This window comes from Sorex fumeus, unplaced genomic scaffold (genome assembly GCF_029834395.1).
Source record: "Sorex fumeus unplaced genomic scaffold, SorFum_2.1 ptg000098l, whole genome shotgun sequence".
In the NCBI taxonomy this organism is placed as follows: Eukaryota; Metazoa; Chordata; class Mammalia; order Eulipotyphla; family Soricidae; genus Sorex; species Sorex fumeus.
In genome coordinates, this window is record NW_026606155.1 from 39,615,158 (window position 1) to 39,639,166 (window position 24,009).

Here is a 24,009-nt window from a genome sequence, read left to right on the forward strand (position 1 = left end):
AATTGTGAGATTTGATTAATAAGTTGCAAAGGGTTCCCAAAAAAGAAAACACTCAGTTAGAAAATGCCTTTTCCTAACTCAAAGGTAGACCTAAAATTCCAAACCTTAGGTGCTTTGTGTCAAATAGAATCCATGGAAGAATATACTAGGGACTCAGCACCTTTTGATAACTATATGGAGGATTTTCAGACTACTCCTAAAGTTAATTTTATGTCCTCGTGAAAAAGGATTACTCTAAACAAACCCAGCCAATTCCTGAAGGAAGCAATCTTCTGAACATCATAATGCTTCTGGTGAGCGTGTAACATCAGATTCCTGCAGCCCCACCGCTCAACATGTCTGTACCCAGTAGTGCACCGAAGGGCACAGGGCACCTCCTCCAGCAGAGGCCTGTACCCAAGGTGGAGCCAGCCACAGACTGGCTAGGATACGCGGTATCTGGGAGCCTCCTGCACTAGAAAGCGGGGCCAGCAGGCAGGAACTGCAGCCCAGAGCAGTTCAACGGGTCCTCTTGCCTCGATAGCAATGTTGACTTGAGTAAGATTTCTGTGAGAATAACCCAGCATGGCTCTTACTGGTTTCCAAACTCTTCTAAGATAATAAATCCATATTTACCTCTCTAAAGCATATCAATAACTGAAACTTAGAACAGTTTAGGATCTTAAACCATCAACCTCAAGTTTGAACCTACAATCTCCTGCAACAACTGAGGGCCAAGTTAGAGACCTAACTGCACATGAATGTGATGCTTTACTCTCTGGATTTTGTTTGAAACTGATGTAGATGTTTGGTTTGTCTAGCTATATTCCCCCAACAGTGCTCCAGAGACACTTCTGGCAGGACTCTGGGGCTGAACCAGAGCTCCCCCCTCATATGCAAAACAAGTGCTCTGCTCTTTGCTCTTTGAGCTATTCCATGGGCTCCAGATGTTTTTCTTACAGTAATTCAACTGCTGAAAGCCCTAAAAAGGAGAAAGAAGTCACCAAGCCACTTTAAAAAAAAAAAAGCACCACAAGTGCCTACTCTTCAGCAGCAGACCCAAAAGTCACTCAGATAGCCAACACTCCTGGGCTGACAGTGAGCCAGGGTCAGGGTATCCTGGAGGCCCTTTAAAAAAGCCTGAGTTCACAGAACAGGATCCAAAGGCCTGTAGAACTCTGGGTCACTTTTGTTCATCCAAGATAAGAAGGCAATTTCTTGTTAGCTTTTGTTTTGATCTTTATAACCCACTTCTCCAAAGGAAGGAATTTCTCTGACTTCTTGTGAGAAGATCAATTTAGTCTGAACACAGCCTGAAGGAAACCTCTGGAAAGAGAGATTCTTATGCTAATGAAAGCTTTGCACCACTTGAGGACAGAGGTTAGGATCCCATCTAGGGCTCCTCAAGGGCTACCTAAAGCCCCCAATTTTGGATGCAAGCCACCATTAAGAAAACCAGTTTTGTTTTTCAGAGGGAACTTCACTTTGTTATGCTAACACCCCACCAAACCTTCCCCTGGGCAGTGGGAACAGACCCCAGCCAGTTATACCAGGAGGCTGGGAAGCATGAAGCACCTTTTCAAAAGGTGGCTGGCAGGTTCTTGCCACAGGACTACACTGGGTAGCTATTAAAGGGTAACTGTCAAATCTCCCTGAAAAGTAGTGATCTCATAGCTATAATCTGAAGAAAACGGAAGGAAAAGGGAGGGAAAGAGGAAAAGAAGAAAGACACCCGGTTTACTTTAGAGGGAGAACATTGGCAGGCCTCCCATATAAATTCCACGCTTTATACATCAATTAAAAACACTTGGCATTCAATAACATACATCAGAGGGGCTAATAATTACCAGGGTCAGTGGGCTGAGGTAGTCCATTATTACTTTTATTCTTATTTAGACAACAGGCAGTCCTTTGGGCAGCCCAGAGAATGATATATATTATGGATGACATCTCTAGTTTTGCTTTCTGGTCTCAAATCCCCTGGGCTGAAATCCTGATTTAATCTTATTTTCAACAGCCTAATGCATTAAGAGAAACCACCAGTTTAAAAGGTTAAAAATATAATCTGGCAGTTAGCAGTGATGCTCCTAAATTATACACTCCCCAGAAGCAAATGTGTTTATTTTGTTGCCACACTATCTAAATTCAGAGCCTCTGGATAGGACCGAAAAATAACCCTTTGGGTCTCAAGCCCCAACTCTTTCCTGGGAGGCCCTGGAAAATTCAAACATGCAGCCTCTAATTCCATGAAACTCTTGACTCAGAAATCCCTGAAAGATGACCAAAGGGAATTATAGAGAGATAAGTTACCTTTAAGACATGGTTTTCACTTTTTAAATGTTATTTGTAATAATTTTTTTTGTTATTTTAAAAGAATTTTCTGAAGATTACCCTGGGTCCCAGTTTTCTACCTTTTAAATAAATATACAGTGTTGAGCTGGAGTTGAGTTCAGCAGGCTGCAGCACATGCTTTGAATGCAAGAGTTTGGGATTGTTCCTTGGCACTACCAGTACTGCCTGGGCCCCTGAGTACTGCTGACTGTGGTGGCACAAAACCAAAAAGAAAAAGAAAGAAAATAAATATAGAGCATGTGTCAATGGTTACTAATGTTAACAAAGATCAACAAAGCAAGCCCTGCACATCAAAGAAAGACTCAAGTAGATTCAACATGTTGTATCTAGAAAAATCACAGACTAACTTTTCTGCTTAATCATCAGTCAACCTAAAAGACAATGGTCAGTGAGTATGCCACTGAGATCCTAACTTTTATAAAAAGCTGAGGTCTCAGATTGTGGGGTCTGGGAGAGTCAGCTTGGCAGTCAGGGGCAAGGGGGAGTTTGAACCCTGACAACACAGGTCCTGCACCCTGAATCTCTGGAATAACTTGGAGACTCCTGCAGTATTAATATTCTTGGTCCCTATCACGCAACTGAAAATCAACAAGTATGGTCCCTGGACTGCCTCAGCACTGCTAAAGCCATTAGTTATTTGACCTAATTTTTCTACTGAGCAGAAAAGACAAGAGCTGCAGCTTTTGAAATATAGTCCGTCAAGGCTGGGGATATAAGTCAACCATAGAGCACATGCTCGCTTACTTACATCTATGAGACCCAGGTTTGATCATCAGCACCACAAAAAAATAAATAAATAAAACAAATACATGTAAATAGATATTCTATCAGGAAAACAAATGCTGTTTTCAATCTAATAAGTCACTAGACATAGCCATCACATTTCTAACAGAAAGTCAAATACATAAACTCTTGGAGAACTCTCACTTTAGACAGATCTTCAGCAATAAGTGGACACATCATCAGCCATAAACATCCCACAAAAATTTCAAGCTACACACTTTATCATATACCTGAACACATTTGTCACTTTGAGGAAATATTTGAAATTTCAAAATCACCTTTTACTGAGATCAGGTGCCTATAATACACAGAAAGTAATCTATGAAGAAAAAAAATCAAATACTCATTGTAACACTGTGATTACAACCCAACTCAAAACTAAATGAACAAGTTTGATAAATGCACTTTACAAAACTGCAATTCGCAAATCACAGGGACTGCAGCAGAACACACACATACACACTACCACCACACTGAAACACAAACCATTTCCCTCCTACTGCTGGCAAGTGATGAGGCCAAGCACATGCTCACAATACCAGATTTGTGTGCTTTACACTTAGGATACAGCTTTGGGCTTGCAGAGACACCGCAAAGAACAAGGACCTAATTCACAATAATTTACCATCACACTGCTTTCCAACATATGATTTAACAAAAAAATCACCACATTTCCCTTTTTATTTGGTATAAATCCCGTGAATAACCTGAATTTTAGACATTTCATTATCTATGATGGTCCGTAAAAGAACTGAAGTGGGAACAGAGAAAGGAGATGAAAATTCATCTGAGACATCTACAAACTCAAGGCAGGTGGGAAATTGGATTGGGGGAGGGGAAGATGGAATGAAAGGAAATCAGGGAAGAGAGATCACTTATGTTTGTTCCCTGGCTCTACACAATTCTCTCCAGCAAAAAGTAACGGTAGTGTAATGACAAGATCTCTCATTCACTCTGATGATTTCTTTAAAGAGAGAAGAGAAAGGAAAAAATAAATTCAAGTTGGCTGCCAGATTACTCCAGCTGTCTTTCTTCATATATATAACAAAAGTGGTACTCAACATTGTATGATGAAGAAAAGTCAATAAACCACAAGTATGTCAAAAAAATAATAACATGTCAAAATTGGTGAAACCACAACATTGTGTGTGTGTGTGTGTGTGTGTGTGTGTGTAAGTTTAAAGCTCTCTAAAAAATTTTTTTAGAAAAAAAAGGAGCTGGCAAGTAGGAGACAGTGAAAAAGCAAACCCAGTCAGCATACAAGAATATACGCCAGCTAGGTTAAGTATGGGGAAAAGGCAATGGAAACAATATTTACTTATGAGCTTACAGTGAAAGGTAAGAAATCAGAGCAATTCAATTGAGTAAAAATAAATATTCATCACTGTCAAAATGTTTGGATTTGTTGATTTTTCTAGGAAGACTTTTAATACTACATGCTAAGATCACATAAAGCTGAAAGCCAACATTACTAGCAGCTTCAGACCTCAGCCCAGTTCAAATCAGCTTTGTATACACCCTCACTTTGTGAAAATTTAGAAGGCAATTTTTCAGTTAAGCACCATCTCACTTCAGGCCCAGTCAGCTGTCAATGCACATCCATCAGTTTATTTGTGCTAAAATATCTTGTAATCTACTTTGAATGACATAAATTTTAAAAATGCTTTTAAAAAATTAAAGAAACTGAAATCCCCACTCAAAGAGGAAATAGCCCGTTATGTAAAACCAGAGCAAGAACTCAGGAAGGGAAGAAGAGGCCATTCATACTGTAAAACATTCCTCTATCCAGGGTAGTATTTCTTGATCCACTTGACACCTCTCATCTACCACCTCCAAGTGCCAGTCAGTACACAAGTGCAGGGACAAAGGACAGGTAATGAAGTCTGAACCTGGCACTGAAGGGGAATTCACCAGGTTTAAGAGTTCACAAGAAATCACTGCTCCTGGTCAGAGAGAAAGGAGATGGAGTCCCAAAGGGCACAGTCACCCTAAATCCAAACAGGTGAGCAAAACACAGGAGGCTGAGGGAAGAAAGTTCTAGGAACAACTAATTGGGGGGTGGGGTCTAAGGGGTCAGACCTAGGAAAAAAGTTCTATTGGGCTTGTCTAGTGATGCAGGAAAAGACAAATATTATTACACAGCTAAGTACCTAAGACACCTAAATACAAACGAGTCCTTTAGCAGTCTTCGGAAGTTCTCAAACAGTAGATATCCTATGCTATATTTCTCCTCCTCCCAAATATCCCAGTAGAGCAGAGAGAGAGCACAGAAATGACATGCCATTCTTGATTCTACAAATTCCCCTTTAAAATATGCACAGTATGTGTTGGGTATCCTATTACCAGATATCTGGCTTACTTTAATAATTTTTGAAGCATTAAATCAAATTACCTTAAAATGAAAGACTGTGAGAGAATACTTTATAAAGCGGCTGAAGAATCCAGGAAGTCCAGGAGGTGAAGCAATTGTCTTGCACATGCTCACCCTGGCACTATAGATGGTCCCTGAGCACCACCAGGCATCACTCATGAACACAAGGCAGGACCAGCCCCTGAGCATCACTGGGTGTACCACCTCCCAAAACAAAAGCAGCACATATACTCTATAAAATAAAGCATAAAAATATTTTTGTGCATGAGCAAGAACTAGAATACGAGTGAAATAAAAGTAATATCTGCATATGGATAACTTTTTACAAATTTTTTATAAATATTTCTTATATGTCATCTTTTTTTTCGGAGGTTCCCAAATTTATTTATCCTACCTTCCCCTTTCCTGGAAAAAACAAAACACTCATAACCTCCCTCCCACTTCCAGATATCAGTCTTCTGTAAGAGAATCAATAAAAAGCACGCACACACCCCTCATGTCACCTGAAGCTATTCTGTCCCTCTAGATCATTGAGAGGGCAGGTATTGGCTCATGTTGGGAAACACTATCCTAAATTGATACCATATTGCCTGCATATAAATGGCCTGCCTTTATTTTTTTCCCATATACATATTTATCTGAGAGAGAAAACAAATGCCTGGCTGGATTGATTGGTGCCAATATTAATTTACAGACTTTACAACATACCTTGAAGCTGGTTTAACCTCAGGATAAAGTGAGGTGAAATAAAATCGAGGACTCTGTGATTTATAGTAAGTAACAATAAGTATTCAAGTGGATGAAGAACCCAATCAGATCAAAGAAAGGTTCAGGTCGAAGGAGCTTAAAGGGTCTCAGAAAGCTCTTCCCCTGAGCACTGGAGCACTACTGCCCCCTCTGAGCTGAATGGACAGGACAGAAAAAATAGGGGAAGTATCCTCTGACCCTCCCCTGAAGCAGAAGAAGCAGGGCACAAAGGGCCGTGTATTCATCCATACAAAGCCATCAAGTGGGGAGGACATCCCAGAGCTGCCACCACACTATTGTCCACCTCCCACCCTTCAGCCCCCCACCCCCACCCCACCAAGCCAGTATAGAGGGCAAACCAGCAGCAATCCTATCACTACTGTCAATACCACTTCACAAGGTAGCAATCAGATATTCACCATTAAGAGTCACAGTGCTCAGCTCAGCTCTTCATCGATGATCCAAGACATAAACTATGAGACGCAAAATATGCATCAGCCGTCACTGGAAATCTGGACTCAAATTCCTCAACTTTCAAGTTCTTCCCTGGTTCCAGTTGTCATTTGGGCTCCAGTCACTCTGCGTCTTCATTGCCCCACTGGGATTTGACTCATGTTTTCCCAGGACTGCTGAGGTCCAGCGCCTGACCTGTGACAAAGGCTCAAGACCCCTGCGACTTCTCATCCTTGACCAAGAACACCTAGCACCCAGCGCATCCTACACTGTGGAGTCAGGAGAGAGTCCCACTGTGCACACCTCCACACTCCCTAGAAAATAAGAAGCACCTCCACTCAGCTGCTCAGAAAGAACAAAGTTCTTGGGGGGGGGGGGGGGGGGAGGCTAAGGAAGACTGCAGGCTGGCTAACCTGAGACCAGCACAATGGAGAGGAGCAGAATGGTTTGTAATCACCAGGATAGGCTCTCTTAACTAATAAACTAAAATTTGGGCTATGAACTAGGGAAGAGGGGATCATACAAGTAACTAAGAAGATGATTTATTTGTACCTTATCTCTCCCATCTGGGGAAAAAGGTGAATTGTGTTTGTGTGTGTGGCATTCTGCCCCACTATGTAAAGCAGTAGTGCAGACAATTATCAGACAGCAATTCAATTGCAGGGCATTCCAGCGTGAGCAAACCACTCAAGTTTCACCCCTGTGTAGTTTATTGCATTATCAGAACCTCCTGATCGAATTACTTCCCTGCAGCACTTCCAAGTCTCTGTTGTTTTTTTTTCCCTCCACATAACATCTAATGTTGCTTATCAAGATGCTATATTTGTCCTTTGGTGTTCTGCCCTCTTTGCTAGTAGGAGGCCTGTTTGTTAAGAAGTTTTGCTTTTCCCCAGAATCTGTGGGTCACCTGCACCTCCTCACACATGTCACCAAAAAGCTCCCTCATTCTCCACAGCAGGGCCCTGCCAGCAGGAGGCTGCAGCCACAAAGCTGGCATGAAGCCAGCCTCCAGGAGGGGCTAAGTCAACAGTGTCATCAAAGTCTTAATGTTGGCATCTGGTCTAAGTTAACACTTAAAACAAGCAAATAAAACAATACTTTTTTCTTTTCCTGGACTGATGTTGGCCTATCCTTTTTGGATTCGTGAAATAGTGCTGTTCCTGGAAACAAGTATTAAGTAATGTTCATGAGGAGATGGAGAGAAGCTATGAAGGTCTTTTCCCTTAATCGATACTAACAGGAAGATCAAGAGACAGGAAAGGGGGTGGGGAAAAAAACAGCATGCCACGAGTGAGCATCCAAGCAAAAACAGACCTTTACTCGAGAAGAAAATATTTGAACATCCCTCTCCACGCTGAAATAAAGGGCAAACAGGAGCCTAACGGATCACTGACAGGGGCAAAGGAATGATTGTTCCAGGGTGCATACCACAGGATAGTGAGCTCAAAGAGTCTCTCTCTGCTAGGGAAGGAAGAATCACTTAATGAATCAGCTTCAAAACAAAAGAAATGAAGTTTGACTTATTTTTGGTTTATGAAAACCCGACCTCTTAGAAACTCTTAATTCAGTTTTCATATATTCAAGTACAGATAAGAACACAGATGTAAAGATTGCCTTTTATTTCCTAAAGGACATATATTTGATCTTTTGATAATACTCTAGGAATAAAATATATTAAGTCAGAAAAACACATGGGTAGGCGTTTTTAAAAGAAAAGTTAATAAGAACCAGAAATCCACGGATTGGAGTGCATGCTTGGTGTGCAAGAGTCCCAAATTTGATCTTCACCCCAACCTCCAAAACCATCAGGAGCAACTCCCAAGCACTGAGCAGGTGTAGTCCCACACTACCACTGGGGGAAGCCAAAACAAAAGACAAGAAAACAAAAAACAAAAAAAATTGTAAACATTTTTTTAAATGCAAATGGTAGCTGAATTAAATGAGTAAGTCTTTGTCATTGTTTATTCAGTATGAAATGTTGGTTAGGAAATAAAATGAATTAAACCAAAAGGCTGGTTAAAAACATAAACAAGGTTCAAACTCGCTGTGAGCATACACAGAGGGGCAGGCCTTAAGAGCAAGGAGTGGGAGGGGAAGGGGGGGAGGGACCACCCTGGTCTGGGCTGGCATCCAGTTTTGTGACCCTGGGCAAGGGTTTTGAACAGGGCCCTGACATATGCAACAATGATGGCACCATTCTCTGGGTCAGGAGTCAAAAGTCCATGCGGGCCTTGGCTCAGAGAAGAACCAGACACAGGATACTGGGACCTCAGCTTAACCCATGTGCTTTCCCCAAGGGGAGAATGAACTGGGCTGTTTAAAGGCCTCCACTTGATTCCCTCAACCCTGCAGGAGTGACAGATGACAGACAGATGGGCCAAGTGAGCAAAGCACACTCTGTGCACTCTTCCATGATCCTGATTATGAACTGGAACTTCTGCCCAGACCTTCTACTTCAAAGGTGTAGAGGAGGCAGAGGGAGAGATGGGGGCAGAGAGAGCAAACAGGGTAGCGATCCACAGATCCCTCTACCATGGGAGGAATCAGACTCTGCTCTCCTCCAGGGGCAACCCCACCTCGTTGTCCCACACAGCAGAGCCCCTCAGGGCCCCCCCCCCACCCAGTCCTGCTCTCTTGGATATTCACAGGATGCCTACTCTAGACAGTACATGCAAATGCCATCAGGTGGGTGAGGCCTAAGGGCTGGAGGGCTGGAGGAAGAGTCCTTCCATCCCTGATGACCCTACCAGGACCCAAACCCATTTCAAGGGGTCCAGAGGAGCTTTTCAAATGCAGGCAGGGCTGACTAAGGAAAAAACTGCTCTAGCCCATGGGGTGGCCAGGTGGGAAAATGCATGCAGGAGCAGACAAAGAGACAGGAATGACAGAAAAAAACAGAGATTGGGGGAGTTCAGAGGAGATCCACCCTGAGAATTAGTTAACTCCTCTACTCTGTAGGTAAAGTTGCAAACTTGCCACGATTTCCAGGATGGATGAACACTCTGGTAACTGCAACCAGGCATTCCCCACCCCAGGATCACCCGCCCCACCCAGGACTCCCACACAGCCCCTTGCATTCAAGTCTCAGGACACTGTCCTTCAACTCTTCCACATCCACACTGACCGGCTGTGTCTCAGCACTCCAACTGCAGAGTGTGACTTCTCAGCCCTCTCTCCCACCTGACCCTTCCCATCTTGATTGCAATGGCCTCCTTTCCCCTCCAGGAGCAAGATTCCAACAGGAATAGTGAAATTAAGCTCCTGAGCAACAGCAGCCTGGGGACACTGGACTAGGACAAGAACGCATGCTAACAATCCTCCAACCTCATCCCCTTTGGGAAGCCCTTCATCTGCCAACCAAGTACCAAGCTCCAGGTCCCAAGCCTCTGCTGCCTTTAGCACTCCTGCCCTACAAAAAATCCAGGTCACCTGTGCAACTCTGTGTAAAGGTCACCTCCTCCAGGAACTCTTTCCCAATCTCCCACTAACACCACACCTCCAACTTTCACCCTGAGAGAACACATCAAGCTTCTAAGCAACTGAGACTGATCTTCAAATCAGGTTCTGCCACCCACAGGCTGAGCTGATATATATAGGGAGCCTGTCAAATAACAGAACAAAATTCCTGAGCCTGGCCCAGTCAAGTATCTTACAGAATCCAGCGCATAGAGCCCCTCGATTCTGTCAGCCTCCAGTGCTGTGTGCTTTGTTGCTAAGTTATCTGGCATGCCCCTAGAGGCCCTTCCCTTGTGTAGGTTCCTAAATGTGAAATCATCATCATCACCAAAACAGCAACATAATAACATCACCTCCACACTCATGGAGTAGGTCATATTCAGGACCTATGTATAGATGGTGCTAAATTTCTAGAATGGACAGTGGAACCCATCTTTACTGAAGTTATCTCCAATGCATAAAACACAGACCATACAGTAATCAACAGAATTATAAAAGCCATACCTTGACAAAATATAGCACTTGGAAGCTAATTTTGATTTCTTTAGCACTTAGCTGATAAATTTTAAGGTAGACTTTTTAGGGGGTTATTATTATGGTTTAGGTCTCATGATTACAAGAGTGTTTAAACTTATGGTATTGATGTAGTTATTGGACCTTCCTCCACCAAAGTACCACAAGACCCTCCACTATAGTCCCTACGTCACCCTAAGTCCAAGCTTCATGTCCCCACTTTTCCCCCAATTGCTTGTCTCTCAGCTTTGTAATTCAAACCCAAAAGTCTGTTATCATTTAATACTCTCTATTACCCAGTTTGGCGTCTCTATATTCAAGAGATGAGTGAGATCATCCAGTTTTTGCCCTTCTCCCTCTAACTTATTTTGTAATTTCTACATTTTGAATGCAAAAGTCTTCATTTTATATGTTGTATCTCTGATTAAAGGGGAAATTTATGAAGCTTCAGCTACTGAATCATTTTTCTCTTGGTATGGCCATGTGCCCAGTTTGGAGACTGCATGGATTCTCTGCGTCCAATTCATTCTCTCCACTGCAAAGGTGCTGCTGGCAGGTAACTGATAGCTGGTCTGTGGTCATATTCTGCCTTTTCCCAGACCATTCCGCCTGCTGTCTCTGCATTCTTCTCACCTGTACAGACTTGGTCTCCTGAGTGTGACCTGAGACACAAACGGTATTTCAGAAACTGCACTTCCTTCCTACCGCTGGCACTCCCAATCAGGTACAATCCAGTTAAATGAGGTCTTCTGTCCTTTCAGCACCCAACAGCAGTGCCGAAATCTGGCCCATTCCTCTCCCTGTGCTTGCAGGACTCTAGTATAGATTACCTCCCTGACAAATCTCTTCCTTCTATTGTTTCAGGCTGGGTGTCCTGGAAAAGCTTGAAAATCTGTGTCATGCAGTAGTCGCCATTGGTCAAAGTTACTTGCGTTCTAGGCTAAGCAGAAACATGGTACCCAGCTAAGCAGATAACTCCTCAAGCACTATGCTCTCCATCAATTTTGAAAGATAATCCTGATCATGAAGATTCATTATGCAAAGAGCCTTATGGCTGACTTCTATGTGATCAAGTTATTCCACATATGCTTTTGTTAGCACTGAGTTTCAGGCAGTGCAGTATTTAATGTTGTGAGCAACTCAACTGAAAGACTGAAACAGTGCTCATTAAAATCATCAAGAATCTGAAAGCAACAACAAAAATCCATGAAATTCAGTGACCTATTTGATGTGAGTCTGTGTAACAAGTCACCCCAAAGTTCAATAGCTTAAAACATCCACTGACTATCATGTACACGTGGTAACTTTCAGTATCTGTATTGCAAACCATAATGCCCAAAAGGAGAGAGAAGGTGGGGGGAAGAGAAAAGGGGAAAAGGGGGGAAAATGGGGGGTAAGAGAGAAAGAGAGAGAGAGAAAGAGAGAGAGAGAAAGAGAGAGAGAGAAAGAGAGAAGAAAAGTATCTGCCACTGGGGCAGGTGGGAGGATGGGAGGGAAAGAGGGAGGAAAACTGGGGCAATTCGAGATGAAAAATTTACACTGGTGAAGGCATAGGTGTTGATGAACATTATATATTAAATAAATAAATAAGCCATTGGCAATCACAATACTTTCCTTTGGGCAGAGCTCAGTGGAAACAGCCTATCTGTGCTCAATGAGTTGTGGTCTGGGTCAACAGAAGGAGCCAAGACATGGTCCATCAAATCTGATGCTTTCATCAGGGGACGTGGGTGGACAGAGAGCCTCTACTGTCATCTCTCTCCTGCCTTTGCTCCTCCTGCATCACAGAGCGACTCGTTCCATCATGTTGTATCATGGCTGTTATTTGACAGGTGCCTTCTAAAAGAGTATATCAACCAATTTTTGTATGTGAAGTCCCTAGCCTCAAATCCGCTTGAGAGTGTGTCTTTTGAGACATATTTGAAGAGTGCAATTAAGGTTAAATTAGATGATGTGTGTATATCTTAATCTTAAATATGACTGGAGTCCTTACAATAAGGGAGAGAAAGGCTATATTGGGCCAAAGCAAGAGTCTCCTGCAGGCCAGGCAAAGAAGCCTCAGGAGAACACCAACACCACCCTGTACTTTGACCTTTTCAAGCTGAGAAAATCCATTTCTGCTTGTGTGATGCCTGGTCTGTGCTACTGAATTATGGTAGCCCCAGCAGCTGAATGCACACGGTACAGATAGAAACCACTGCAACCAAAATCACCAAGTGTCCCTGCCAGCACTTATGCTTGCCAGAGAAAAGCAAAAAACTAGTCTGGAATCAAGCACAGGGGACTCATTCCCAAGAGGATCTTGGGAGGCCCAGCGTGATCTCCCAGCTGCTGGCTGGATTTAGAGGCAGTAGAGAAAGCATGTGGGATGCAGTCAAAACCCTCCACTCTCTCATCTCACCTGCAAGGACAGGTAGAAAAGGAGCACCTCAACAACAGGTTCTTTGCTGTAATTCTTCACTGGACAGTGAAAAGGCTCAAACAAGAGAGTGGTTACTCACTGTAAACAGTTGCAGTATAGGAAAACAATATTGGGAAATGCCGGGTGCAAAGCAACAATTCATATCTGTACCGCAGCTCTCTCATACAAGGCCGTAGAGCAAAAAGACAGACTCCTTCCTAAATTCTAGCCAAGAACACGTAATAACAAAAACAGCCCCACCACAGTGGAATCACATGTATGACTGAATCACAGCAAGGATCGGTTCCACAACACTTTCTAAATATGACACAAAGCATGCTCTTTAGTGTCCTGTGGTCCCAGGGTAGGAAGGGCCTTTCTTCCAGGTAATCGACCAATCACTGCTCCAGATAACCCTCTGAGCTCATTCATCACCAGTTCTGTCTATAATAAAAGTGTCCTCGAAAGTGGATAGCAAGAAGCAGAAGGCCAGGGAAGGAGAGGAAGAGAGGGAGGCAGGAGGGGCCTCAGTGATGCATAGTAATAGCAAAGAGCTGTTTTAGAACAAGTCTAGAAGCCAAGCATGCAACTGCCTGCTTTGGTTGGACTCTGCTAAACCAGTCCTAATTAGAATGGAAGTACAAAGCTTGAAATAATGATTCTTATCCTAAAAACAGATTCTGCATGAGCAGAGAAGCAGGGAACAAATAGGAGTTAAGCATGAGAGAGAGAGAGAGAGAGAGAGAGAGAGAGAGAGAGAGAGAGAGAGAGAGAGAGAGAGAAGCATTATGCGGATGGCTGGAAATAAAACCTCAACAGAGAATGACTTGCAATAGTCTTAAACCTGCTGCTGAAAATACCCCTGATGCATATTTATTAGGTTTGTCATCCAAGAGGCCCACACTGCATCGTATTTCCAGCCATCATTAACAGGCACTAATGACCACAGCCTTCCAATGCCACCATGGCACACTGCAATGCAGCTCAGAGCAGCTGGTGGGACAGGAACAGATGGCCTGCTTCCCTTCCAGGCAGAACTTTCTGCAGGTGACAAAATGACTGTTAGATGGCTGACAAAAAAAAAAAAAAAAGAAAAACAAACAAAACTTGAAGCTGGAGTATCTGGTGTCAGTAAAGGTAATGTTTTGTATCACATTAAGCCTTTAACTTGTGCCCCTGGGGGAGGTAGGACTGTTGTTGACAAATCTGCAGCTGTGTAGAAGACTCCAAATCAATCCCAGCCAGCAAGCCCCAAACACACGCTTGGGGAAATATGTCCTTCAGGATACTTTTAAGAACCAACCCCCACCCCCGACCATGTTCCTCTACTACCCTGGGGGAAGTGAAAGTGGGGGTCCCTACACTCAAGAGATAACCTCAGGGGAAGTGCAACAGCCTTTACCAAATTCCAGCAGAGTGCAATCACCACACTGGGCAAGCCGCAGGCACAGGACTGTGTGTCCGGAGATATTAAATATATGCCTTTCTCCTGGCTCACACATTTTTATTTTCCATTTGGTAGACTGTTTATCTACTTGGTCTCCTTACGCAACAGAACATTCAGAATCCTTTGGCTATAACAGCAAGAGAAATTCAGGGTGGCTTACCCAGAATGGAAGTATAGGAAGAAAGCTCCAGTTGACACAGAAGACCTTCTCTCTGTAAAGCATTTTCCTGATTCCTCCTGCTACAAGTGCCCCCACTTATCCCCAGGATTTACTCTGCAGGGTTCCTCCCATACCCTCATAACCATTCTCTTTGCCTTGCCCCCTGGGCTGGAGTGAGTAGGGTGTTTGCCTTGCACGCGGCCAATCCAGGTTCGGTTCCTCCATCTCTCTCTCTCTCGGAGTCCAGCAAGCTAACAATAACTATCCCGCCTGCACAGCAGAGCCTGGCAAGCTCTCCACTGCATATCTGATATGCCAAACACAGTAACAACAAGTCTCACAATGGAGATGTTACTGGTGCCCACTCGAGCAAATCAATGAACAACGGGAGGACAGTGCTACAATGCCGTGCCCTGCCTGAAGATTCCTTGCAGCACTCTGAAATTAGATGTGCCATCAAGATCTCTGGCTCAGTGGCCCCTGCCCACTTCTCCACACCAAATAGGCAGGACAATGCCTGTCTCATCTGCCACTACAAGGAGCCCTTGCTGAGAACAGTGCTGGTCCCCAGACATATTTCTGAGGGACTCAATGGTCAGCTACACAGAATTCTGAGAATGGGGTGCATCTAGGGCTCAAGGGATATAGAAACGAAAAACTGGGACAAAGGTGGCTGGTGTCTATACTTCCTTCCCTCTGTCCATCTCCAAGCTCCAGCCTCCAACTCCTCTGCTGAATCCCTTTCCTCTCTGCCAGTATAGCTTTCTTCCATCTAGAGTCAGGGTAGAAAACCCTGCTACAGTTTCTCATACCTTTAGGATTGAGTCCCAAACCCTAACAATCTGTTAGAAGCCCTTAATGATCTGCACCCTATCCCCAGCACTCACAATACTTCAACCAAACTTTTCTATCCACATGGAACTTTTCTCCCTTCCTCCAAGAAGATACTGTGAATCCTTGAGCCAGAGCACTACTGTCATTCTTAGTTCCTCTGGACGTTTTCTTCTCATTCTGGTAAAGGGCTAGGTGATTAGCTTACACTCCATAAATTGCTTCCCATCTCCCTAACTGGACTATAGGCAGTCCGGTCCAGTCCATATGCAGGCACCTCCCTCTCTCACTCACCCCTGTATCCAAGCACCACCGCATCTGGTACAGAGTGGTGGAGTAAATATCTGCAGGAAAAAATTATCCATGTATTGGCAATGGAAGCTCACTAAGAAGCTGGACAAAAATACCACTCCAGGGGCTGGAGCAATAGCATAGCGGATAGGGCGTTTGCCTTGCATGCGTCCGACCCGGGTTCGATTCCCAGCATCCCATATGGTCCCCCAAGCACTGCCAGGAGTAATTCCTGAGTGCAGAGCCAGGGGTAAGCCCTGAGTGTTGCTGGGTGTGACCCAAAAAGCAAAAAAACAAACAAACAAAAAAAACCACCTCAGTTTACTAGGGCACCAACGTGTCGGCCTTGCCTCACTGTATCCCAAAGTGCTGCAGGAGCAGACACTGGTAAATATTGGTTGAATGAATAAATTTGTGTCTTGCCTGATATAACTCCACCCCTTTCTCTCACACTTGAGAAAACATATCAGAACGCAAGAACACTTGAGAAAACATATCAGAACGCAAGAGGGTAAACAGTTATTAAAGGGACATCTCTGAATCCTTCAAAATATCCACACTTTATTGCTGGCCCTAAATTATTGGCCATGCACCTCAAAAACTGATGATAACATATAAGACAGAGATCAGCTGATTTAGACAAAGCTAAGAAATCTGAGCTACTTTCTGCTCTTATTATTTTATTTTCCATAAGATGAAGATGACAGTGAACTCAGTAAAAGCTAATACCTGGTGTGTTCTTGTCCTGAATGTTCCTATGTGAGAAACATCTCTGAACAACTGGGGAGATGGGCCTACATAGGAGAACATTAGCCCAGCTCTTGTGAGGTGCTGAGCTGGATCTCTAGCAACCTAGCTAGGGACTCTGAAGTCAACCCTCCTCCAGCATTGCCAGGTCAAGCACACTCCACTGGCAAGACTGAATTATCACATATTACCTCATAGCTATAGCATGGGACTCAGTCATCACCAGGAATGACCCTGAGAACCCTGAGTCCTACTAGGGGGAGGCCCTAAAAACACAGTCAATGAACACAATGCTTATCAGTACACCTCAGGAGAAATATCTACCTAAATCAAAAGATCACTGAAATGGGTGAGAGCAGCAGTATAGCATGTAGGGTGCTTGCCTTGCATGAGGCCAACTCAGGTTTGATGCTGGCTGGCAACCCATATGGACCCCTAGCCCTGGCCAGGAGTGATGCTTAAGTGCAGAACCAGAAGGAAGGCCTGAGCACTGGTGTGACCAAAACAAATAAACAAGATCCTCAAAATTCCTTTGCAGTCTATTTCTCCTATTCCAAAGAGATGCTCCCAACTGCTGCTGACATCAATTCAAAAGCCATACTAGGAGAAAAAAAAAAAGTAACTTCAGGAGGCCACACTAACTGACCCTATAGAACAGCAGCAAAACTTCTGACCCAATGTGCCCATACTGTGATCCTCCAAGTAGAGCAACCAGAATGTATGGGAGATCTATGGTTTTTTCAGGGTGCATATTTTATCTTCTGGGCCCTGAATCAACCTGGTTTATTTTTAGTTTGCATAGGGCAACTCAAATACTGATCACAGGACAAAACACAATGAAAAACTGAAAGTGCTAATAAAGGTTTTTATCTTGGTGTGTTAAAGAAACAAATCTGAGAGAGCAAGACAAGGAGCCACAGAGTGATCAACACACTCTCAACCAGGCTAAAGTTAGTAGAGGAAAATACAGCAACCCACCCAGTCACACTATGACCCGTAACAGCCTACAGAATTAGAATCTCCAGCCCCACAAACAGATCCAAAGAGCTTTAGCTCGTCCGACACACTGAGGGACAGCAAAGATTTTGTTGTTACTTAAGGGGAAAAATATTCCAAAACTTTTTAGTCTATAAAGGATATGAGTATGTGATGTCCTTGTACCCAAATTAGCGAGGAAGATGAGAAAAGGAGAAGTGTTCGGTCTATTTTTAAAGGTTGGGGTAGTCAGGGCAAAGAGCCAAGGTTAAAACAGAAATGGTTACAGAAATTGGGAGCAGCTCCTTTAAAAATGTAAATAAAAACCAGAAACTCTTCAAACAACAGTCCTAGCCTCTATCTGACAAAAGGTTGCAGCACTCCAAAGAAAAGATAGGCAGGTACCTCTGGCACTTGAGCTTTTTGCAGACCTTGAATTCTTTCCATGAAAATACTCCCTTTTTTAGTCATTCTGAAGAGGTTCTTAACCCTTTTTTTTCCTTTTTTTTTAATTTTATTGTGCCAATGATCCCTTTGGCAGCCTGGGAAACCTACTGAGCCTTTCTGAAAAAGCCAGTCCTAAATGCATTCAAAAAAAGGCAAAGGATTACATATGAATTCAATTACACTAATTATCAAAAGAGTTGCATTATTTATCACTGTGATGCAACGGTATATGCAATGGTATTTATGCATTAAATAACAAATCCTGTAGCAGACCTTATTTGTTATTCTATCCATGTTGAATAAAATGTAGATTTCAGTTTGAGTATCAAAAAAATTCAAAAAAACAAATAATGATGTACCCTATCCCCCCTCCCAAGTTTAAGTGCTCCCTGAAATTCATTTTTGGACACTGGTTTGATCCCTGGCACCACATGGCCTCCCAAGAACTGGCCGGTAATGCCCCAAAATGTTTTTTTGTTTTGTTTTGTTTTGTTTTTTGTTTTGTATTTTTTTCTTTTTGGGTCACATTCAGGAATGCACAGGGGTTACTTCTGGCTCTACACTCAGAAATTACCCCTGGCGGTGCTCAGGGGACCACATGGGATGCTGGGAATCAAACCCGGGTCAGCCGCAGGCAAGGCAAACGCTCTACCCACTGTGCTATAGCTCCAGCCCCAATGCCCCAAAATGTTTTAATGGGGTACTGGGGCTAGAAAGATAATGCAGCACATAAGGCATTTGTCTAGCACAGAGCTGAACCGGTTTGATTGCTGGCACTATATATGGTCCTTTAGCCCTGCTAGGAGTGATCCCAAAGCACCTAAACACAGCCAGGTGTGGCTCCAAGATCAAATAAAAGGGAAGGGGGGGGGGCGGGGCTGAAAGAGCCAAAAAAAAATTGGCGAAGCATCAAGTTAAAATAAAACCTTGCAAAAATACATTATCCATTGACTGTGAAAGGAGAAGTAGAGTAAGCAATATTCTTCCAAAACCTATGATGGTTCATTAGTCAGCAAGAGAGATGCATGTTTCAAACTGAACCCAGAAAAGGATCCAGAGCACTTCAAACTTCTACAAACACTGAGCATCTGTCCACCGGAGTGGGACAAGTGACCAGGACCTAGTGACCTCTGAACTCTGAACATGAACACATCTCTCTTCTTCCTTTGCTCCTTCCTTCCCTCCTCCTCTCTTATTCTCTCCTTCCCTCCTTCCTTCTCTTCTTCCAACTTCCTCCTTCCTTTGTCCTTCACACTTCTCTTCTTCCCTCCTTCCTTCTCTCCTTTCTTCTCTTCTTCTAGCCTCTCTTTCTTCCCTCATTACCTCCTTCATTCTCTCCTCCCTTCCTCCTTCTCCCATTCCCTTGTTCCTTCTTTCCCTCATTCCTTTCCTCTTTCCTTTTCTTTTTCCTGTCTACCCTTACCTCCTACCTTTCTTCTCTCTTTCCCTCCATTTCTTCCTTTCCCATACTCTACACCTTCCATTAAAAAAAATAAAATTGTAACATGACCCCTTAGGTCCCTAGCAGTGGTAAATTCTACCATCAGATCATCTCTTCCTTAAGTTGACTACTTCAGCCCTACTTAATTTCAAAACCTCACCCAATGCCTTTCTCAAACTTTTAACAAAAAGTCAAACAAACTGAATGTCCTCATGTACAACCTAACACCAAGGAGCCAAACTTTTTTTTCATATTTTGTGGGGAGGGATGTCCTCCCAAGAAATACTCAGGGGCCCACAGTCCAATTCCAACAATACTTAGCCAGTGGTACAGCAGTTCAAGATTAGGGCCTGGAAATGGGGTAGTGCTAGAGCTCTGCAATGCCATGGACCACCTGGGCTACATCCAGAAATGCTCATGGTCTATAAGGTTACACCCAGCAATGCCCAGGAGGCTATAAAGTACAAGGGCTCAAACGAGGGTCAAGCGCATAAAAAGTCAAGCACCCTAACCCCAGTACTATCTCCTGGGCCCCCAAATCATTATCACTTTTATCCAAAATCTCTTTTGCACATATCTACAAAAAAAAGCAGTTACTGCTTTGAAACACAGTACCTAGTGTTATACTAGCACCACCTTATGCAGAGACAGAATCAACACATGCCATACTACATAAAACCTGTTAGATAAGCATTTTCCACATTTGAGTCAATAATGCTCACTACTGAGAACGGCCTATAAAAACTACCTAATCCAAACAAACTGCATCACTACCAGTAACACAGAGATGGGAGAGGAAGAGAGTCTGGATTACAAAGCCAGTGGGCAAGAAAGATGAAATTCTGATCACCTTCCTGCAGGCAAGGCTCTACTGGCTATAAGGAACTGCCTCTCAAATCCTGATGCACCTCCCCAATTCTTAACATCTGGCCTTGTCTAAAAAGAAAGCCAAATGGCCAGATGGTTATCTAGTCACTTTCTCTCTCTTTCACTCTGTAAAGTAGCTGAAAAGAATTCCAGCTATGATACAATCACTGGTGAAGATCAAGAAATTCCATTAATCTACCAAGAAAGTGTTGACCCTACTAGAATCCTAACTAGAGGTCAGTTCTCTTAATAACATACAACATATCACATGATATTAATGAACTGTCCACTGGTTAGGATCACATCACAGTTGCAGATCTGAATATAGATGCAAATACAGGTAGTTATTCACATATACCACATACAAACATAGTCCTTCAGGCTGTTCACCAGGATTTCTCAGTGATATTTTGCTACAAAATTTAGAAAGAATCTTTTTTTAAAAAAGATCAGTTATACAACAGTTTATTTTTTTAATCATGGTGTTTTAGAAAACAAAAAAACTTCTGTTAATAGTGACACTGGGCATTTCCAGCTCTCAAGATTACTTTTATCACTAGAAGAAAAAATAAGACTACTAAGCTGCCTAAAGCAGCATAATCAGGCAGGCAAAGCTGATACATTTATTTTAATGTTACTGTTATTTTCAGAGGAAGGGCTAACTCCAGTCCTAAGGGCAGAATGCACACTTTGAAGTCTGTCAAGTTAAGGACATTCTGTTTTCTTTGCATCCTTCAACATTGCATTCTTCAATGTGTTGGATGTTGCTGGAGGGTCAAAAACCTGCTCTCACAAAAAAGAGCAAAACTTCTCTCAAGTATTCAAAAGCCAGAATCGCCCCCTTGCAGTAGTCTGACCAGAACTCACATTACACTAGCGCAGAGGCCTTCCCTGACCTCAGTGAAGTGTGTGTGTGGGGGGGACTTGCCTAGAGCAGCAAGTTCCCAAAGTTCACCAACCTCTGCTTGCAACTGGCAACACCTGAAATAGTCATTTATTATTCATGTGTTGCTCCTCCTTTCTGTTGGTACTTTCCACTTCGCACAAAAATCAAAGTTCCTGTTTCGCTGCTTGACTCCTTAATGCCTAGACAGTGCTGGCACATAGCAGGTGCACAAATGACTGCTGAGTGCCAGCCCCAAATACACACAGATGCCAACTATGTCAGAGAGGCGTCTCCTGGAAAAGGCAGCAAGAAAGGAAGGGCAGAGCACATGCATGCGGCAACGCACTCACAGAGCCGACTTTAGAGAAAGCCTGTGAAACCCCAGGCGATCCAGAGCATAAATCCGTTTCTGGCCTTTGGAATGCCCTGTACTTGCAGCGATGAAAGCAAAACCTCTCCCGGGCTGCTTATAACACTGCTTTTCCCAAACATCACAACCAGAATTTCCACAAAAGGAAATAATGAAATAAAGTCCTGGCATAAGTTAATCTTTTGAGTCAGGTTCACCATGTTAAACATAGTTTGAAACCAGCCACACAAACAAAACCAAACTCCACAGACTGAACTGAGGTTACATAAGACAGAAAGAACTGTCATTCCTTTCCCTCCTTCCAAAGAATCCAGACGTCTGTCTTTTAAGTGTAATTACCATCCAGGTGGGGGGGGGGGGGAGTGGGGAGGAGGGGGGGCAAGAGCTTATCTCTATAAACAGCTTCAAGACTGTGAATGATGTTTACAGTAATAGCCCATCGAGACTGTGGCAACAAAGTGAAGAGGTCAGGACAACTTTGAGCTGTGTCTGGAAGCTTCCCTAAAAAATGATTTTTATAAAGACATACGTGTGTCTGTGTTTTCTGAGTTCCCAAGTTTTTCCAATCCCGTGACTCCACTGATACGTGCTAAACTACCCATCAGCAACTAGGATGTTCTCAATACAGGTCTTTCTTTCAACAACCGAGTGGGACAAAAGCTCGGGTATCCAGGGACGAACCACGGTCAGGAAAAGATTGGGGAGCGGGAAGTGTGGGGGGGGGGGGTGTTCTTTCTCCTTCAAATCTAAACCCAAATCGCTCCTTTTCCCGAGTTTCCCGGCACTTTCCCCCTCCCTCCCTATTCACTCCCACTTTATCCAGCTTTAATCCCGCGAAGCCTTGCTCCCGGTAAACAATAGAAATGTCACTGAGAAACTCAGGAAGTGGATGAAGTCTCTAATTGCCGCCGTTTAACGCTTGTAGATAATTACTAGCTGCAAAATGTGGTTTTCACCCGCGGCGCGGGCGCCGAGGCTGGCGAGCTCTCCGCGGCCTGGAGCCGCTCTGGGAGGTGGCAGAGCCCGGGGCCGGCCTGCCCGCGGCGCAGACAGTTAGTTCCCTGCCCCGGTCACCCAAACGACAGGCAAAGCGCTGGCCCCCGCGCCCACCCCGCCGCCGAGGACCAGGCTAGCGTGCCGCGCGCGGCGCTCCTGAAGTCCCCCAGCCCTGGGCTCAGCCGTCCGCGTGGGGGGCAGAGGACACCCTCCCTCGGGGGTTCCCGGCTTTACGGAACCCCGGGAGGGGTGGGGGACGCGTCCTCTGCCCCCTGCGCAGCGCTCGCGACGGCGGTGCCTCTCCCCACTCCCAGCCTCCCCGGCCCGGAGTGCGGGAGGAAGCGGAGAAGCTGCCCCCCAGCAGTAGGGCCAGGCACCGAGACCCTGGGTCACCCCAGTCCCCCTGGCCACCGCGGCCCGGGAGCGTCCCGCTCCGCCACCCCCACGGAGCGGAGAGCGCATCCCGGCGCCGCAGCGCCCCGCGCGCCTGAGATTGGGGGGTACTGAGCTGGGGGGCACCCCGCTCCGTCGCCGCCGCTAGCGCCCCCGGAGGTGCTCCCCAAAGAGCTCCCGACTCTCCCTACCACCACCACCACCACCACCCCCCCTCCCTTTCAATGCTGGCCCCGCTCGGGAAGGTCCGCACTCCGCGCGGCCACCCAGCCCGGAGCGCTCCGCACCCCGCCGACGCTCCCGGACTCACCCCAGGACCACCAGCTCCCCGTATTTCACCGGCTCCTTATTGGGGGAGCCGTGCTCTTCCTGGCCGGGGGAAAACATGGAGCCCCGCTCGGCCGCCGCCGCCGCCGCCTCCGCCGCGATGCCCGCCGAGTCCGCGCCGCCGCTACAATCCCATCCCGAGAAGGGGGTGAGCGCGCCGGGGAAGGGCACGGCGGCGAAGGGGGCGCGAGGCGGCCAGTCCCGGGGCTGCTCCGTCGTGACTGTGCGGCGGCCCCCACGAGAGGGGCGGGTCGGGGGTGGTGGTGGTGGTGGTGGGGAGGGGGGGTAACTCCCGGGAGCTCGGCGAGCGCCGCGACCGCCCGGAGCTGGGACTCGGCCACAAATGGGACCGGGCAGCAGGAGAGTGCGGCGGGCAGGGGAGGGGAGGGGAAGAACCTGGCCGCGCCGAGCGCCAGCGCCAAACGCCGCCGCTGCCGCCGCCAACGCCGCCGCCGAAGCCCCGCGGGAGAGCGGAGGGAGGGAGGGAGCGAGCGAGCGAGCGCGCCGAGAGGGGCGGGGGCAGCGCGGGGGAGGGGCGCGGCCGGGGCGCGGGGACGCGGGCACAGGTGGAGCCGCCGGACCTCCCGCCGGCCCCGCGCCCACTCCCCGCCCCGCGCGGGCCCCGCCGCCGAGCGGCCCCCCGTGTTATGTAAACATAGAGTAACCGGGACGGGAACTTCTTAAAGGAGCAGCTCTATTTTTTTTTTTTTTAATGCCTACTGCCCCACTATCACCACCACCACCACCACCTCCCCAGCTCCCTTCTCCCAAGTTAC

At 45.4% G+C, this 24,009-nt stretch overlaps 1 protein-coding gene across 1 annotated transcript in view; it reads right to left on the minus strand.

Annotated features, from left to right (window-relative positions):
- PELI2 (pellino E3 ubiquitin protein ligase family member 2) overlaps positions 1-23,488 on the minus strand; it is a 202,284-nt gene extending 178,796 nt beyond the window's left edge. The window contains exon 1 of the mRNA XM_056133753.1: positions 23,217-23,488. Coding sequence (XP_055989728.1) covers positions 23,217-23,293 — 77 coding nt within the window. The 5' untranslated portion in view covers positions 23,294-23,488. The remainder of the gene's footprint in view (positions 1-23,216) is intronic.
- Between the last annotated feature and the right edge of the window lie 521 nt (positions 23,489-24,009).